General features: G+C 35.5%; 1 protein-coding gene across 1 annotated transcript in view; it reads left to right on the forward strand.

The window, feature by feature from the left end:
• Window positions 1-14,592, forward strand: part of CUBN (cubilin) — a 257,006-nt gene that overhangs the window by 47,681 nt on the left and 194,733 nt on the right. Inside the window, exons 18-22 of the mRNA XM_045787715.2 lie at window positions 3,961-4,105; window positions 4,333-4,511; window positions 7,002-7,167; window positions 7,513-7,729; window positions 10,182-10,312. Of these exons, the coding sequence (XP_045643671.2) occupies window positions 3,961-4,105; window positions 4,333-4,511; window positions 7,002-7,167; window positions 7,513-7,729; window positions 10,182-10,312 (838 nt within the window). The remainder of the gene's footprint in view (window positions 1-3,960; window positions 4,106-4,332; window positions 4,512-7,001; window positions 7,168-7,512; window positions 7,730-10,181; window positions 10,313-14,592) is intronic.

Consider the following 14,592-nt stretch of genomic DNA (forward strand, 5'->3'; position numbering starts at 1 on the left):
TGGCTGTTTTTCTTCCTTCTTGTCATCTTCTAATGGGCAAAATACAAAAGAGAGACTACAGTCTTAGCAGAGGAGCGGGGAGCCCTGGAGGATCAGAGAGCAGGTGATATCTTACTCTGTTTCCTGCTTCCTCGTTTCCAAGAACTAGTATGTTTGTGTCGCTAACAAAAATTGAACCATCATACCATGCCTTAAGATTAACGAATCAACAAGCTTTTGTCAAATACCTACTTGTAAAGTTCTGTGTTAGATGTTAAAGGCATGACAGACATTTTCTCCTCCTTCAAAGATTTGCTGTTTGGTTAGAGAGATATTTAGCATAACTTTAAGACAATTTGTGAAATTCGTGTTACAGCTCTTAGAAACTGGTTTGGTATGAGTCAGTGGAGAGGCATGTGATTTTTAAGGTCTGTGTAAGATTCGATCATATGGCTGTACCCTAATTTATTTAATCACTCTCCTATTATTAGACACTTGGAATATTTTCAGTTCTTGTAATTATAGAGCAACTTCAGTGTGAATCCTTGTGTGTCTTTGCCTGTATCTCGAATGATTTCCTCATGATAGAGTGTTAGGAGTGAAGTCACTGGATCCAAAACTGAACATTTTGAAGACTCCTGATACATACTGTCAAATTACTTCCCAGAAATTTCCATATGTTTCTACCAGTTGTGCATGGGAGCGACTGTGTTACCATATCCCTGCCAGCTTTGAGTATCAGAACTTTTAAAATCTTCCCTTTATTGCCCATGTCCCTTGGCCTGGATAAGGATAATCCTTCAAGTCTCAATTTAAAGGGCATTTCCACTGATAGATATTCCATAATCCCCTGTTTGAGTTCCGGGTTTTGGCGTGAAGTCAGTTTCCTTCAAGGCCTTTTTATATCACCCTTTCTGTATTCTGAAATGAAATTCATAAGATGATATAACCCCAATACACATATAATATAAAAAAAAAGTTGGAAATATAAAATTTAGGAGAAATAAAGTAAAAAATATACATGTTTATTTACTGCATTTTGTTATAAGCCCAGGCAAGCTAGACTTGAAGACAAAACGAAGCCTTAAGCTGTTTTCTCTTTGATTCACTGTGAATGCCACAGTACAAATCCAGGCTGATGTGGCTGTGTAGGTTGGTGACAAATTTTCTGAAATGGATACCAGCTCTTGTCAGATTTCCAGGAAAAAAAAAAAAACACTAAACTTCCTTTGATTTATACTCTACTTATAATCTTGGAAAATTCAGTGTGTATTAAAATTGGGAAAAATATTTTTGGGTTTAGCCTATAAAATAGAGCGAGATTTTACACTTGATAATAGAACGGTCCCTTCTATGAGTGTCACATGGGGTATAGGAGAATTTTTGTGTGTGACTATCTCTCACATTTCAGGGTGTTTAGTGTCTTTGGTCCCCAGCCACTGAATGCCAATAGTGCCTAACCACTACTGTGTTATCAACTAACTTAATCCACTTAAAACAAAACAAAAACAAAAAATGTCTTCAGAGATTTCCAAAACGTCTAGCCGTGGGGTACATGGGTGGCTCAGTCGGTTAGGCATCTGCCTTCAGCTCAGGTCATGATCTCCAGGTCCTGGGATCAAGCCCCACATTGGACTCCCTGCTCAGGGAGCCTACTTCTCCCTCTCCTTCTGCTGCTCCCCCTGCACTTGTGCTCTCTCACTCAAATAAATAAATACAATCTTAAAAAAAAAAAAAGTATAGTTGTGATACCTATTGAGAACCATTGTGTTAAGTAATAATATAGCACCCTGTACTTTCCCAAACATGGCACTCATGCTTTTGGGAAAATGTGCTTGCTTGTAGGGTCCTTGCAAGCAGTGACTGGCCCACACAGGCCCTGGCACTTACTGATGCCTTGATAATGTTAGTTGAGAAAATGAATTAATATTTGGATAGCTTGATCTTCTAAAATAATTCTATATAACAGGAGTAGTATCTATATTCATGGAATCATTCCTGATTTTGTGAGAAACCTCTAGTGTTTCACCTTTCAAAATGTCAAGAATTGCAATAGCTTTTCTTTAGTTCACATTTTTTATTACTAGGCATTTTGCTGAGTAATTCACACTATTGTTTCATCTGTTTGCTTCAACAACCCCATGAGCCAGGCTTAAATTTAGTAACTTGCTCAGAAGAGCAGGGGCTCTGGCCAGGTCTGTGTGACTCCATAGACTGTGCTCATGGCCCCTATAAGATGTTGACTGTTGATTTAAAACAGGTGGTCTTCATTGTGTGAAGGAAATCTTCTTTTGCTCCTTTCTAAGAGTTTCGCTTTTAATAAAAAGGAATGCTGACAATTTTTTTTTGACATCTATGGAAATACAGGGTTTATTGCATTGAATCTATTGATGAGTGCAATTTATAATTTCAAATAATCTTGCGTTATTCAAATCTCATATTTGATTGGTTTATAAGCCTAATGATGAAGTAAGTTTGTTTTTCTAGAACTGTGTTTAAGATTTTTGTATCTAGGGACACCTGGGTTGCTCAGTCAGTTAAGTGTCTGCCTTAGGCTCAGGTCATGATCCCAGGGTTCTGGGATGGAGCCCCTCATTGGGCTCCCTGCTCAGTGGGGGGCCTGCTTCTCTCTCTCCCTCTGCTGCTCCCCATGTTTGTTCTCCCTCTCTCTCTGTCAAATAAAATATTTTTAAAGAAAGATTTTCGTATCTATATAAATAGGTGAGATCAATCCATAGTTTCATTTGTGATCCATAGTTTCATTTATATTATCTATGTTGGAATTTAGTAAGATAGTTCTGAGAAAAATTAGTGGAGATTCTTCCATGCTTCAGGGTGCCTTAGAACAAATTACCTATGGCAATTATTTGTTCCTTAAAGTTTGAAGTAACTGGAGCATCTGGGTGGATTAGTTGGTTAGGTGTCAGACTCTTGCTTTTGGCTCAGGTAATGATCTCAGGCATGAGATTGAGCCCTGCATCATGCTCCATGCTCAGCATAGAGTCTGCTTGAGACTCTCTCTCCCTCTCCCTCTGCCCCTCTTCCTACTTGTGCATGCATCTCTGGCTCCCCCTAAGTAAAATCTTAAAGAAAGTTTGAAATAATTGACGAGGTAGAGCATTTTCTGGGAGTTTTGGGGGGGAAGTAATTATTCCATAATGTTTTCAATTTTATCCATGGTTTATTGTCTATTCAGATTTTATTTTCCTTCTCCTTGAGATAATTTTAGTAATTTGTATTTTTTTCTGGAAATAACCATTTCCAACCATAGAGTTGTACAAAGAATTATCATTCATATGAAATGAATGTATCAGTATCTGTTTATTTGTAGCATTTTTCTCATTTTTAGTTTGTGTATCTGTGTTTATTCTTTTTTTAGTTTTCTCTTTATTTTCTTTTATCTTTATTGACAAAGATATATCTTAAATATCCCTATCCCCCAACCTACCCCAAAATACAATTCTTGAATTTAACATTATTTTGTATTTTATTTATTAGGTTTTACTTTTAGTTTTACTTTATCATCCCTCATTTTAATAACTTTTTCCAATTTTTTAAGTTGCCTCTTTAAATTCTCTTTCTGTTATCTACTTTTCTGTCTCTTTCAATAATAAAAGCAGTTTAGTCTATGACTTCCTTTGATTACAGATTTGGCTGAAATTTGCATATTTTGATATATCATGTTCTCATATTTTACTGTTTTCTAAATATTCCAAAATTGTAAATTTATCTCCCCTTTCACATTGTAGAAATTATTAGGAAAATGTTTTAAATATTCTTTTGCTTTTGGATTTTATTTGGCTTAAGATTTTGTTATCAATATTTAGTGTTACTTTATTGTGCTGAAAAAATGCCCAAATGTAACCCAAATTAGATTATAACTTATTCTGAATCTGCCATTTTCTCATCTCCAAATAATGCACCATTGCCAAGGTAATTTTGTTGATTAGGGTTACAGATCTATTTTGTTTTTCTATTTAGGTTCGAGATGATCAAACCTTACTTGGAAAAGTTTGTGGCAGTGAAACCCTCTCTCACATTAAATCCATTACTAATAGTATCTGGATCAGGCTTAAAATAGATGCTTCTGTTGTAAGAGCTAGTTTCAGAGCTGTTTATCAAGTCGGTAAGAAAATTTATGCCTTAATTTTTAAGTGTCTAATTTTTCTGATTGTAACATTTTAATTTCTTGAAATAATTTAGTCATTTTATGTCCTTTAGTGGCAAGGAAAAAATTCTAAGAGTAATATCACATTCCTTTATATTCCTATGCAGAACTCAACTTTGCAATAAAAGTGAAGGCAAGAATCATTTATCTCTGAACAAACACTACTATCATTTTCATGTTTACAGCTTGTGGAGGAGAATTAACTGGAGAAGGGGTCATTCGCTCGCCTTTTTATCCTAACGTGTATCCAGGAGAAAGGATCTGCAGGTGGACCATCCACCAGCCCCAAAGCCAAGTAGTTATTCTCAACTTTACTGCCTTTGAAATTGAAAGTTCTGCCCACTGTGATACAGATTATATTGAGGTAAGAGTAAAACATCTTTGAATAGTTGTATTTGGCTGAATATCATTAAAAATATTATGTCACATTATCCTCAGATCAGCTACATGAAACAAAACTAGTTTGTAAAGACCAATATCTCTATAGATGCAAAAATTCTCAACAAAATACTAGCTAACTGAATTCAGCAGCATATAAAGAGGAATATACACCATGACCAAGTGGGATTTATCCCAGAAATGCAAGGTTGGCATACATTAAAAAATCACCTAATGTAAAAAAAAGTAAAGGAATAAACCTCCCACGTGATTACCTCAATAGATGCAGAAAAAGCATTTTGCCAAAATCCAACATCTTTTCATGATGAAAACACTCAACAAACTAGGAATAGAAGGGAACTTCCTTAATTTGATAAAGAGCATCTATAAAAAGTGCACAACTAACATCATATTTAATGATGAAATATTAAATCTTTTGCCCTTATCATCAGGAAAAAGGCAAGGATTCTGTTCTTATCACTTCTATTCAACGTTATATTGGAGATTTTAGCTAGGGCAATTAAGCAAGGAAAGGAAAAAAAATGCATTCAGAATGAAAAGGAAGAAGTAAAACTATCACTCTTCACAGATAATATGATCTTATATATAGAAAATCATAAGGAATCCACACATACATACATACAAACTATTAGAAGGATTACATACACACAAACATATTCAGCAAATTGCATGATACAAGATCAGGTATGAAAGTCATTTCTGTTTCTATTCACTAGCAGTGAACAATTTGAAAATGAAACCAGGGAGACAATGCCATTTACAATAGCATAAAAAAGAATAAACATTAAGAAATATATCTTTAAAAAGACATGTAAAACTTGTATTCTTGAAGCATTGTTGAAGGAGATTAAGGACATAAATAAGTGGAAAGACATCCCATGTTCATGGATTAGAAGACTTGATGTTTTCAGTTGGTGGGACTCTCCCAAAATATGTGAAGATTCCATTTAAGACCTTTCAAAATCCCAGCTGGCGTGTTATGCAGAAATTCACAAGCTGATTGTACAATTCATCTAGAAATGACAGAATAACCAAAGCATTTTGGGAAAAGAAGAACCAAGTTAGAAGACTCACACTTAACCCATTTTAAAACTTAGAGCAAAGCTACAGTAATAAAGACAGTATGTTATTTGAGTAAGGATAAAAATGTGGAATAATGGGACAGAATTGAAAATATAGAAAAAAATCCATACCTTTATGGCCAGCTGATTCTTGAAAGGGGCACCAAGACATTTCAACGGGAAAAAAATAGTATTTTCAGCAAATTGTGCTGAATATCCACATGCAAAATTGTGGAAGTAGACTCTTTCCTTACACCATACACAGAAATTAATTAAAAATGAATCATAGACCTAAGTGTGGGAGCTAAAACAGTGAAACTTTTAGAAGAAAACAGGAGTATTTGTGACCTCGGTTAGGCAAAGCCTTCCTAGATATGACACAAAGAGCAAAACAACAAAAGAAAAAATAAAAAATTGGACTTCATCAAAATTAAAAACAATCTAATTTTTAAAGTGGACAAAGAATCTAAATACATATCTCTTCAAATAATATACACAAATAGCCAATAAGCACATGGAAAGATGCTGAGTATCACTAATCTTCAGAGAAATACAAATCAAACCATAATGAGATACTGCTTCATAAGCACTAGGATGACTATAATCCAAAAGTCACAATATAGTGAGTGTTGGCAAGGATATAGAGAAATTGGAAACTTCTTACACTTATTCACTGCTAGTGAGCATATCAAATGGTACAGCCACTTCAGAACACAGTTGCAAGTTCCACAAGAAGTTAAACATTTGATCCAGTAATTACCATTTATCATTTGACCTGGCAATTCCACTTCTACATGTATATCCAAAGGAAATGAAAATATGTCTACACAAAAATTTGTACATAAATGACTACAATCATTATTCTTGGTAGCCAAAAAGTAGAAGCAATATAAATATCCTTCAACTGATGAATGGATTATTAACAGGTGGTATATCCATACAGGGGAATATTATATGACATTAAAAAGGAATGAAGAAGTGACACATGTTGCATGGATGAATTTTGAAAACAGGTTAAATGAAAGAAGCTAATCACACAAGATCATGTAGTGTGTGACTTTATTTATTTGAAATGTCCAGTGTGGATATCTGAGCCTGGGGTTTGAGGGAAATGGGGAATGACTGCTAATAGGTGTGGAGTTTCTTTAGGGGTGACTAAAATTTATTTTTATGACATTAATAAAATCTTTCAGAAATAATCATTCTTAAAAACAGTTGCACTGGGTATTATATAAGACAGATGAATCACAGACCTGTACCCTGAAACAAATAATACATTATATGTTAATTAATTGAATTTAAATTTAAGAAGCAGTTTTCCAGAATAATATCTAACAAAATAAACTTGAATATACCGTGGTGGTTTTTGTTTTTGTTTTTGTTTTTTTACTTAGATTGGTAGCAGTTCTATTTTGGGTTCTCCTGAAAACAAAAAATATTGTGGCACAGACATACCTTCATTTATAACATCTGTGTACAATTTTCTTTATGTCATATTTGTGAAAAGTTCTTCTACTGAAAATCGTGGTTTCATGGCTGAATTCAGTTCTGCAGACTTGGGTAAGATACTGACATTTTCTACTACTTTGCCTTTGGGCAGAGAAAGTAAACAGCAGAAATAAATTATTAATAGAAAATTCATCTACACTGTAGATTTGTAGTTATCAACCTTGTAAAAATTTTAAAGTACACTCAAAGGCAAAGAAAAAATATATTTCCTAATCAGTATATATCAATAGTTAACTGATTTCTATTACTAAGAGGAAAACTAGGTTATCTTAAGAGGCATATGAGAAACATGTTTCTTTTTCAGCTTTTAAGAGGTTATGATCAGATTATTTTATTTTGAATTTCAGGTAACTTGTTGGTTAGTTTTTCTAATAATTATTATTTTTATTTCAATAGCATGTGGAAAAATTCTGACAGAGTCAACAGGAATCATTCAAAGTCCTGGCCATCCAAATATCTACCCTCATGGCATCAACTGTACCTGGCATATATTAGTCCAACCTGGCCACCTGATTCATCTGATATTCAGGGTGTTTCATCTGGAGTTTCATTACAATTGCACAAATGACTATTTGGAAGTTTATGACACTGGTTCTAACACATCTCTTGGGAGGTAAAAATATTTTGTTTTTATTTATTTTTTTTAACACAAAGAGACTTCCTGCTTTCTTGCTTTCCTATCGCAGTGAAAGATATTAAAATCTACCATGTTGTATAAAAACCAGTTGAGATCAACACGCTCGCTCCTCAATGACCATTTCTACATCACTACTGACTACTCTGTAGCTTGTTCTTCAGTGATTAAGTTTTGACATATGTATATACCCATGAAAGCATTACCAAAATCAAGATAATATAAACATTTGATCCAGTAATTATAATTAAATATAATACTCCTATTATAATTCCTCACTTCTGTCCCTCATCCCCATCCCCAGGAAACCACCAACCTTTTCTATCACTATAAATCAGTTTGTATATTCTAGAATTGTATAAAAATGGAATTATACTGTACGTACTCTTTTTTTTGTCTGGCTTTTCTTAGCACAATTTTGTTGTTGTTGAGCTTCTTGAATCTGAGGGCTTAGGATTTCATCAAATTGAAAATTTTTCTGTCATTGTTTCTTGAAATAATTTTTCTGTCTCTTCTTCCCTTTGGGGACTCTGATTACAAGTATCTTAAGCCATTTGATATTGTCCCCCAGCTCACTGATGAACTCTGCTCATTTGATTTTGAGTTTTTGTTCTCTGTGTGTTTCATTTTGGAACGTTTCTATTACTGTGTATTCAAGTAAGATTACTGTGTAATCTTTACTTCTGCAATGCCTATTCTGCTATAAATCTTACCGAGTGTATTTTTCATCTTAGATGTCACAGTTTTCATTTCTAGAAGTTCAGTTTGTACCATCTTTTATATCTTCCATGTCTCTACTTCACACATTAATTTTTTCCTTTAACTTCTTAAACCTCTGGGATACAGTTAGGACTATTTTAATGCTTCTATCTGCTAATACAGTCATGTGTGTCATTTCTTGGTGTGTTCTGATTGATCAGTTTTTTCTTCTCATCATGGGTTCTACTTTCCTCCTTTTAATGCCTGGTAATATTGATAGGACGCCAGACATTTTCCATTTTGTGTTTTTGTGTACTGGACATTATTGCATTTCCATATGTGTTTTTGAGCTTTGTGGGTTTTTTAAGAATTTAATTTCCAGTTAGTGAACATACAGTGTAATATTAGTTTCAGGTGTACAATATAGTGATTCACCCCTTCCATACAACACCTGGTGCTCATCAGAAGTGTACTCCTTCACTCCCATCACCTGTTTAATCCATCCTCCTGTTCCCTCTCCCTTCTGGTAATCATCAGTTTGTTTGTTATAATTAAGAGTCTGTTTCTTGGTTTGTCTCTCTCCCTCTCTCTTTCTCCCACCCTTTCTCTCTCTCTCTCTCTCTCTTTTTTTCCTTTGCTCATTTGTTTCTCAAATTCCACATATGTTGAACTTTGTTTTAGAAATGTGTTAAGGTTCCTGGATACAACTCGATCATTTCCGGTTCTGCTTTTAAACTCACTTATTTATTGTCTCTGAAGAATCATTGTCCTTCATTGCTTGATATCCAGTATCTTGAGATCCACTGTTTTACATATCTTTGTCCAGACCAGATTTTCAGTTGTTTCAGGTGAAAGGTTATATCCAGCCCCTGTTATTACAGCTTTGTTGAAAATGGAACTCTCTTGATTTCTTTTTCATTTCTTCTTAATTTCATTTTCTTTTTTCTCATCCATTTTAAACATTTTCCCTTTATTCATTATTATCTTAAATTTATTTCATCTCCTAGTGTTATTCTCCCTCTTTATTTTTTCTCTTACTCTTAATCTTCCATTTTTAAAAACTTTCTTCTTCTGAGTAAAATTAATTCTATTTACCTAAAATTTAACATGGCTTGGTAACCAGACTTTTACTTCTGCATAGGCCAACTGTTTAGAGATAATACAGTCCACCTGTACAGGGCTCGCTATTCTAGGGACTCTTCTAAGCCTCTTATATACAGTATATTAACTCATAAAATTCTCAAAACAATTCTATAAAGTAGGTGCTATCATGATCCCCATTTTAGAGTTGGGAAAACTGAAGCATCAAGGTTGAGTGATCTGCTCAAAGTCATAATGCCTCCAAGTGATGGAGTTGACTCTAGAGTCTGTGCTCCATGAGTTTATGGTATATGCTTTCCCTTTATTGTGTAAGTTTATTACGTTTTTATTAATAAGTTCATTAGTAGGCTATACAATGACAGTATAGTTTGCAATTTCTTGTTTCATTAAACTTCTTCTGCATGACAAGCCACACAGCTAGGTACACACATATAACCATTTCAGGAAAGTAATCATGAATAGGATGACCTTCAGCAAATTTGTAAATGCTTTGTGCTTGAAATGTATTTGTTTTTAAAGGTTAATAGGGGGTATTTTTTTTTATTTTTATTTTTACACATCCTAATTTTTGATATATCACTCAAGTATAGCGAAAGTTTTTAAATCTGTGTTGTTTCTTGGTTTCAAACAGATATTGTGGAAAATCAGTCCCGCCCTCTCTTACCAGTAGTACCAACTCATTAATGCTTGTATTTGTGGCTGACTCTGACCTTGCTTATGAAGGCTTTTTAATAAACTATGGAGCAACTGATGCATCAACAGGTAACAGAACAGCGTTGTATACTTGGTTTCACTCACTACATTAGAAAATAGTACTATGAGAATACTTCATCCCCAAACCTGTGGCACATAATGAAAGCTAATTTAGAAAAGAGTATAGTGACTTCAGTGCCTTCCTTATTAAAAATAATAATCAGACCACAGTATGGTATCAATGTTAAATTTTCTAATTAACATGATAGTGTTCTGTAAGAGAATGTTTTTGTTTTTGGAATGATACATTGATGTTTTTAGGGGTAAAGACATGCCATGTCTCCAAAATATTCTCAGTTGGTTTTGATAATAAGTGAATAAGTAAGTTAGAAAAAGAGGCAGCGGCGCCTGGGTGGCAAAGCGGTTAAGCGCCTGCCTTCAGCTCAGGGCGTGATCCTGGCGTTATGGGATCGAACCCTACATCAGGCTCTTCCGCTATGAGCCTGCTTCTTCCTCTCCCGCTCCCCCTGTTTGTGTTCCCTCTCTCGCTGGCTGTCTCTATCTCTGTCAAATAAATAAATAAATAAATAATCTTTAAAAAAAAAAGAAAGAAAAAGAGGCAAAGATAGAGCAATGAGGGCAAAATACAAATAAGTAGTAAATCTAGGTAAAAAGAATTTGGGAGCTAGTTCTTACAACTTTTCAAGTTTAGAATTCTATCAAAATTAAAAGTTATTTATGAGACTGAATACTAATTTTTTTTCATAATAATATTTTTATTATATTATGTTATTGAATACTAATTTTAAGAAATTAGAGAAAAATTTCCCTAGATGCTTATCTTTTTAAGCCCCCACCCCCATAAATAAATAAATTAATTAATTAATTTAAAAAACTTTCACTCAGAATCCCTTCCCAATTTCTCATTTATTTCTTCTCAGAGTACCTGGCCACTATGCTTTATTTCATGCAAAACTGCTGTTCTCTGGTTGTTCAAGTTCTGTGTTTGGGTAGTATGGCCTTAGATTGCTCTAGAATTGTGACTGCAAGTGATTTCCTTTTCTTTTTCTTTTCTGTCCTGAGGGCCCCATTCCAGGAGACAGTTTATTATCCAGCTCAAGCACATGGGAAATTGAATCCCCGGCAATTACAATAGTTTATGTTAAACGATTGACGTACTCACTGGACTTTGTCCAGGTGTTTAACATCCAATGACCAAAATTGGCTTTTTAAGAAATTGCAGTGTGCACACAATTTTCCATACTTCTGTAGTTTTATCTGCCTCATATATTTGGCCCAAACCACACTGAATATTAGATTAGGATTTGGAGCAAGTCACTTGAACTCTTTGGGCCACAATTTTCTCATCTGTAAAATTAAGGAATTGGATTTGATAATCTTTGTGATGTCTTCTGGCTCTAATCAACTATGAACACAAGTTTAATTTGCTGCATGAATAAACTGGCTATGTGTTAGATAACATACATGCTGGTGAGGCCTGCCGAAAATATTACGGAAATCTCTGTAACAATGTGCAGAGTAAGACATAGCTCTGTAATGACTACAACAGCCCCACTAATACCACACTAGCTTATAAGGCAATAGCAAGCACAGGAAGAGCCAAGAGCAACCAAAATAATCTGTCAGAAGGATATTAAAAATTTTGATTTTGAAAAAAGTTTCGCAGAAAGATAAGATACAGGTCAAATAAAAGAAAGGTGAGAAAAAGGAGAGAAGCAAACTGGAAAGAAAAACAAGCTGATAAAGAAAGACAATACGGGGCACCCGGTGGCTCAGTCGGTTAAGGGTCTGCCTTTGGCTCAGGTCATGATCTCCAGGTCCTGGGATTGAGCCCCGCATCGGGCTCCCTGCACAGCGGGGAGTCTGCTTCTCACTTTGTCGCTTCCCCTGCTGGTGTGCTCACACGCATGCGCACGCTCTCTCTCAAATAAATAAATAAGTAAATAAATAAATAAATAAAAGACAACACAAGAAAAGATATTTGACAGAAAGAGAAGGGAACCCCAAAATGGCAAACTCAAAAGACTCTTCGATCTGCCTCCCTGGGTGATAGTCATTACTTTGGCTTCTGTCAGGTCCAGACAGGGCTGGAATTACAGACAAGGGAGTGTTCGCTTTCCGTTCTTGGCCAAGCCTGGCTGACCACTGTGCTCCTGTCCTTTGCTAGGTGAACTCATTGGTCTAATAGTCAAATATTCTAAATAGCAATCAGATGACGGACCCAGGAAGCCATATGGCACACTCAGTTTACCATTTTGGAGCCTGTCTCAGTTTCCCATTGGGCAGGACATGAGTGATTGGCTGTCGTGAATTGTTGAGGGCGGCCCCACAGGACTGTTCAGGGAGGGACTGATGTGGGGGTTGTGCCGGCAACTGGCAGCCAGTGGGCTAGCCCTCCAGGCAGCCTGAGTCCTAGGGGGCTGCCCACCTGGAAATAGGAGCTGTGGGGATGCTTTCTTTTCAGATGTCACCGTATTTTTTGTATTTTCTGCAGAAAACAGTCTCAGAAAAAAACCCCAATGGAAGTTTAATCATTGGCCCTCATCCTATTTTATTGCTCTAGCAGAAGTTATTTTCAGAACAATAATGACAATATTCGGTTGGTGATTTCTAGTTCACAGCAGGTGTGAGTTTCTCTGCTGAAGACTTTCCTGTCTTTATCTGATAAAGGTTAAATTTCCTGACTTGAATCCAGTTACTTTTCCATCTGTATTTCGTGCCATGGGGCTATGATGTCAGCTCCTAAATATGTGTTTGGGAGGAAAGAGATCAGTTTCTGGTCATTACTTTGACTCCCTCCCTCATCACTGTTTCTCCCTGCGTCCAGATGTGCCTGGGGAAATAGAAACAAAAAACTAACCAGTAAATGTTTCTGGGTAGAAATTCTGAAGAATTTTTTAGTAACATTATGAGACTAGGTTTTAAATGTTTGCTTATTAAAAGTAGAAAATATTTGAATTTTGAAAGAACATAGTTGATTAGCTAGTTAACTTTACTAATTTAAAATTGTAATTTTATATTCTATTAGCATCTCCTGCATATGCATTAAAATAATCTTACCAAGAGGAGACTTTAAAGGTGTAAAAAAGAATAGAGAATGTACTTGATGCCTTTTCTATTTTAATATTATATGAAAACCCATATAACGCTTAGTCCAATGTTTTTCAAACATTGCAACATTCATGCCTCATTAGTGGGTCATGAAGTTAACTTACTAGGTTGCTGTCTGCATTTGTTCAAAGTATGGAACAGAATAGAAAAGAATAGAAAGTATCAGTTTATCATACAAAGATCGGTGCCACCTCATGAAACCTGTTTGCAATATCCATGTGTGTGCATGATTGATGTAAATGTATTTTTATGGTGTGTCAGAAAGTTCAAAACACAAATCTGGTTCAATTACTTATTTTTTGAATGAGGCAGAGTGAAGAACACCATTGACTTGTCCTCTCAAGAATGTACAGCTAGTAGGTTTAGAAGCCAAACCAAAACAATCCAGTCCCAACATCTAATCCATTTGTTTCATCCTGTCCATGTGATGGACAGGAAATGCTTCAGATTAAATGCACTTGGTGTGGCTGGTAACATTCAACTCTGAGAGAATGGAAGGACTGTAGTGAACTTTTTCATATTTTCTGCAAAAAAAGGGGGGGAGGTTATAGTTGTCTGGGGAAATGGTCAGCAAGTGTCAGACCCACATCAGTTTGGGTTAAAAGTGGGTGGTAGTGGGCTTTCCCAACCTCCCCATTCCCAGGAGTTCCCACCTACCTCATAGTTTGTATTTCCTCAGTTACCACGGAATGAGCCCAGGAGAGGCATCTAAGAGTGAGAAGTTGAGTGATTACCAAAAGGGCAAAAGAGGGCTTCTTTAGAAGAAATGAATAGGGAATACTGTTTCTATTTTCAAACTTCTGTCTGAAGAGCAGTGTTCTCCAACTCTAGTGTTTTAGAAGAGACTTGGGTGGGGTTTTCTTCTAACAGATTCAGGTATCAGGGCCCCACCCAGAAATCAGATTCAAGTATGTCTAGGGTGGGTTTTCATCAATTTCAAATGGTTGTAATAAAACTTTTCAGAGATTCTGGAAGCTAAGTCTTACTACGTAAATTGCTATAGATTTACGAGTGAGATGTAATGGGGAATTAGACTTTAACTGGTCATGTTGGAAAGTATTTTCCATGCTACCGCAAGGCTGATGGCTAAAGTCATAAGTTTTGGTTGAAGGCCAGCCTTGATACTACCTTGGAGAAGTACCAAGCTCCCTCATTCTTTTCATCCACCTTGAACTCTGTATTTTCTGCTATGAGATATTCAGATATTTTCCTTCCAG

This window comes from Ursus americanus, chromosome 31 (assembly GCF_024610735.1).
Source record: "Ursus americanus isolate L20-20 chromosome 31, mUrsAme1.1.p, whole genome shotgun sequence".
Classification (NCBI taxonomy): domain Eukaryota; kingdom Metazoa; phylum Chordata; class Mammalia; order Carnivora; family Ursidae; genus Ursus; species Ursus americanus.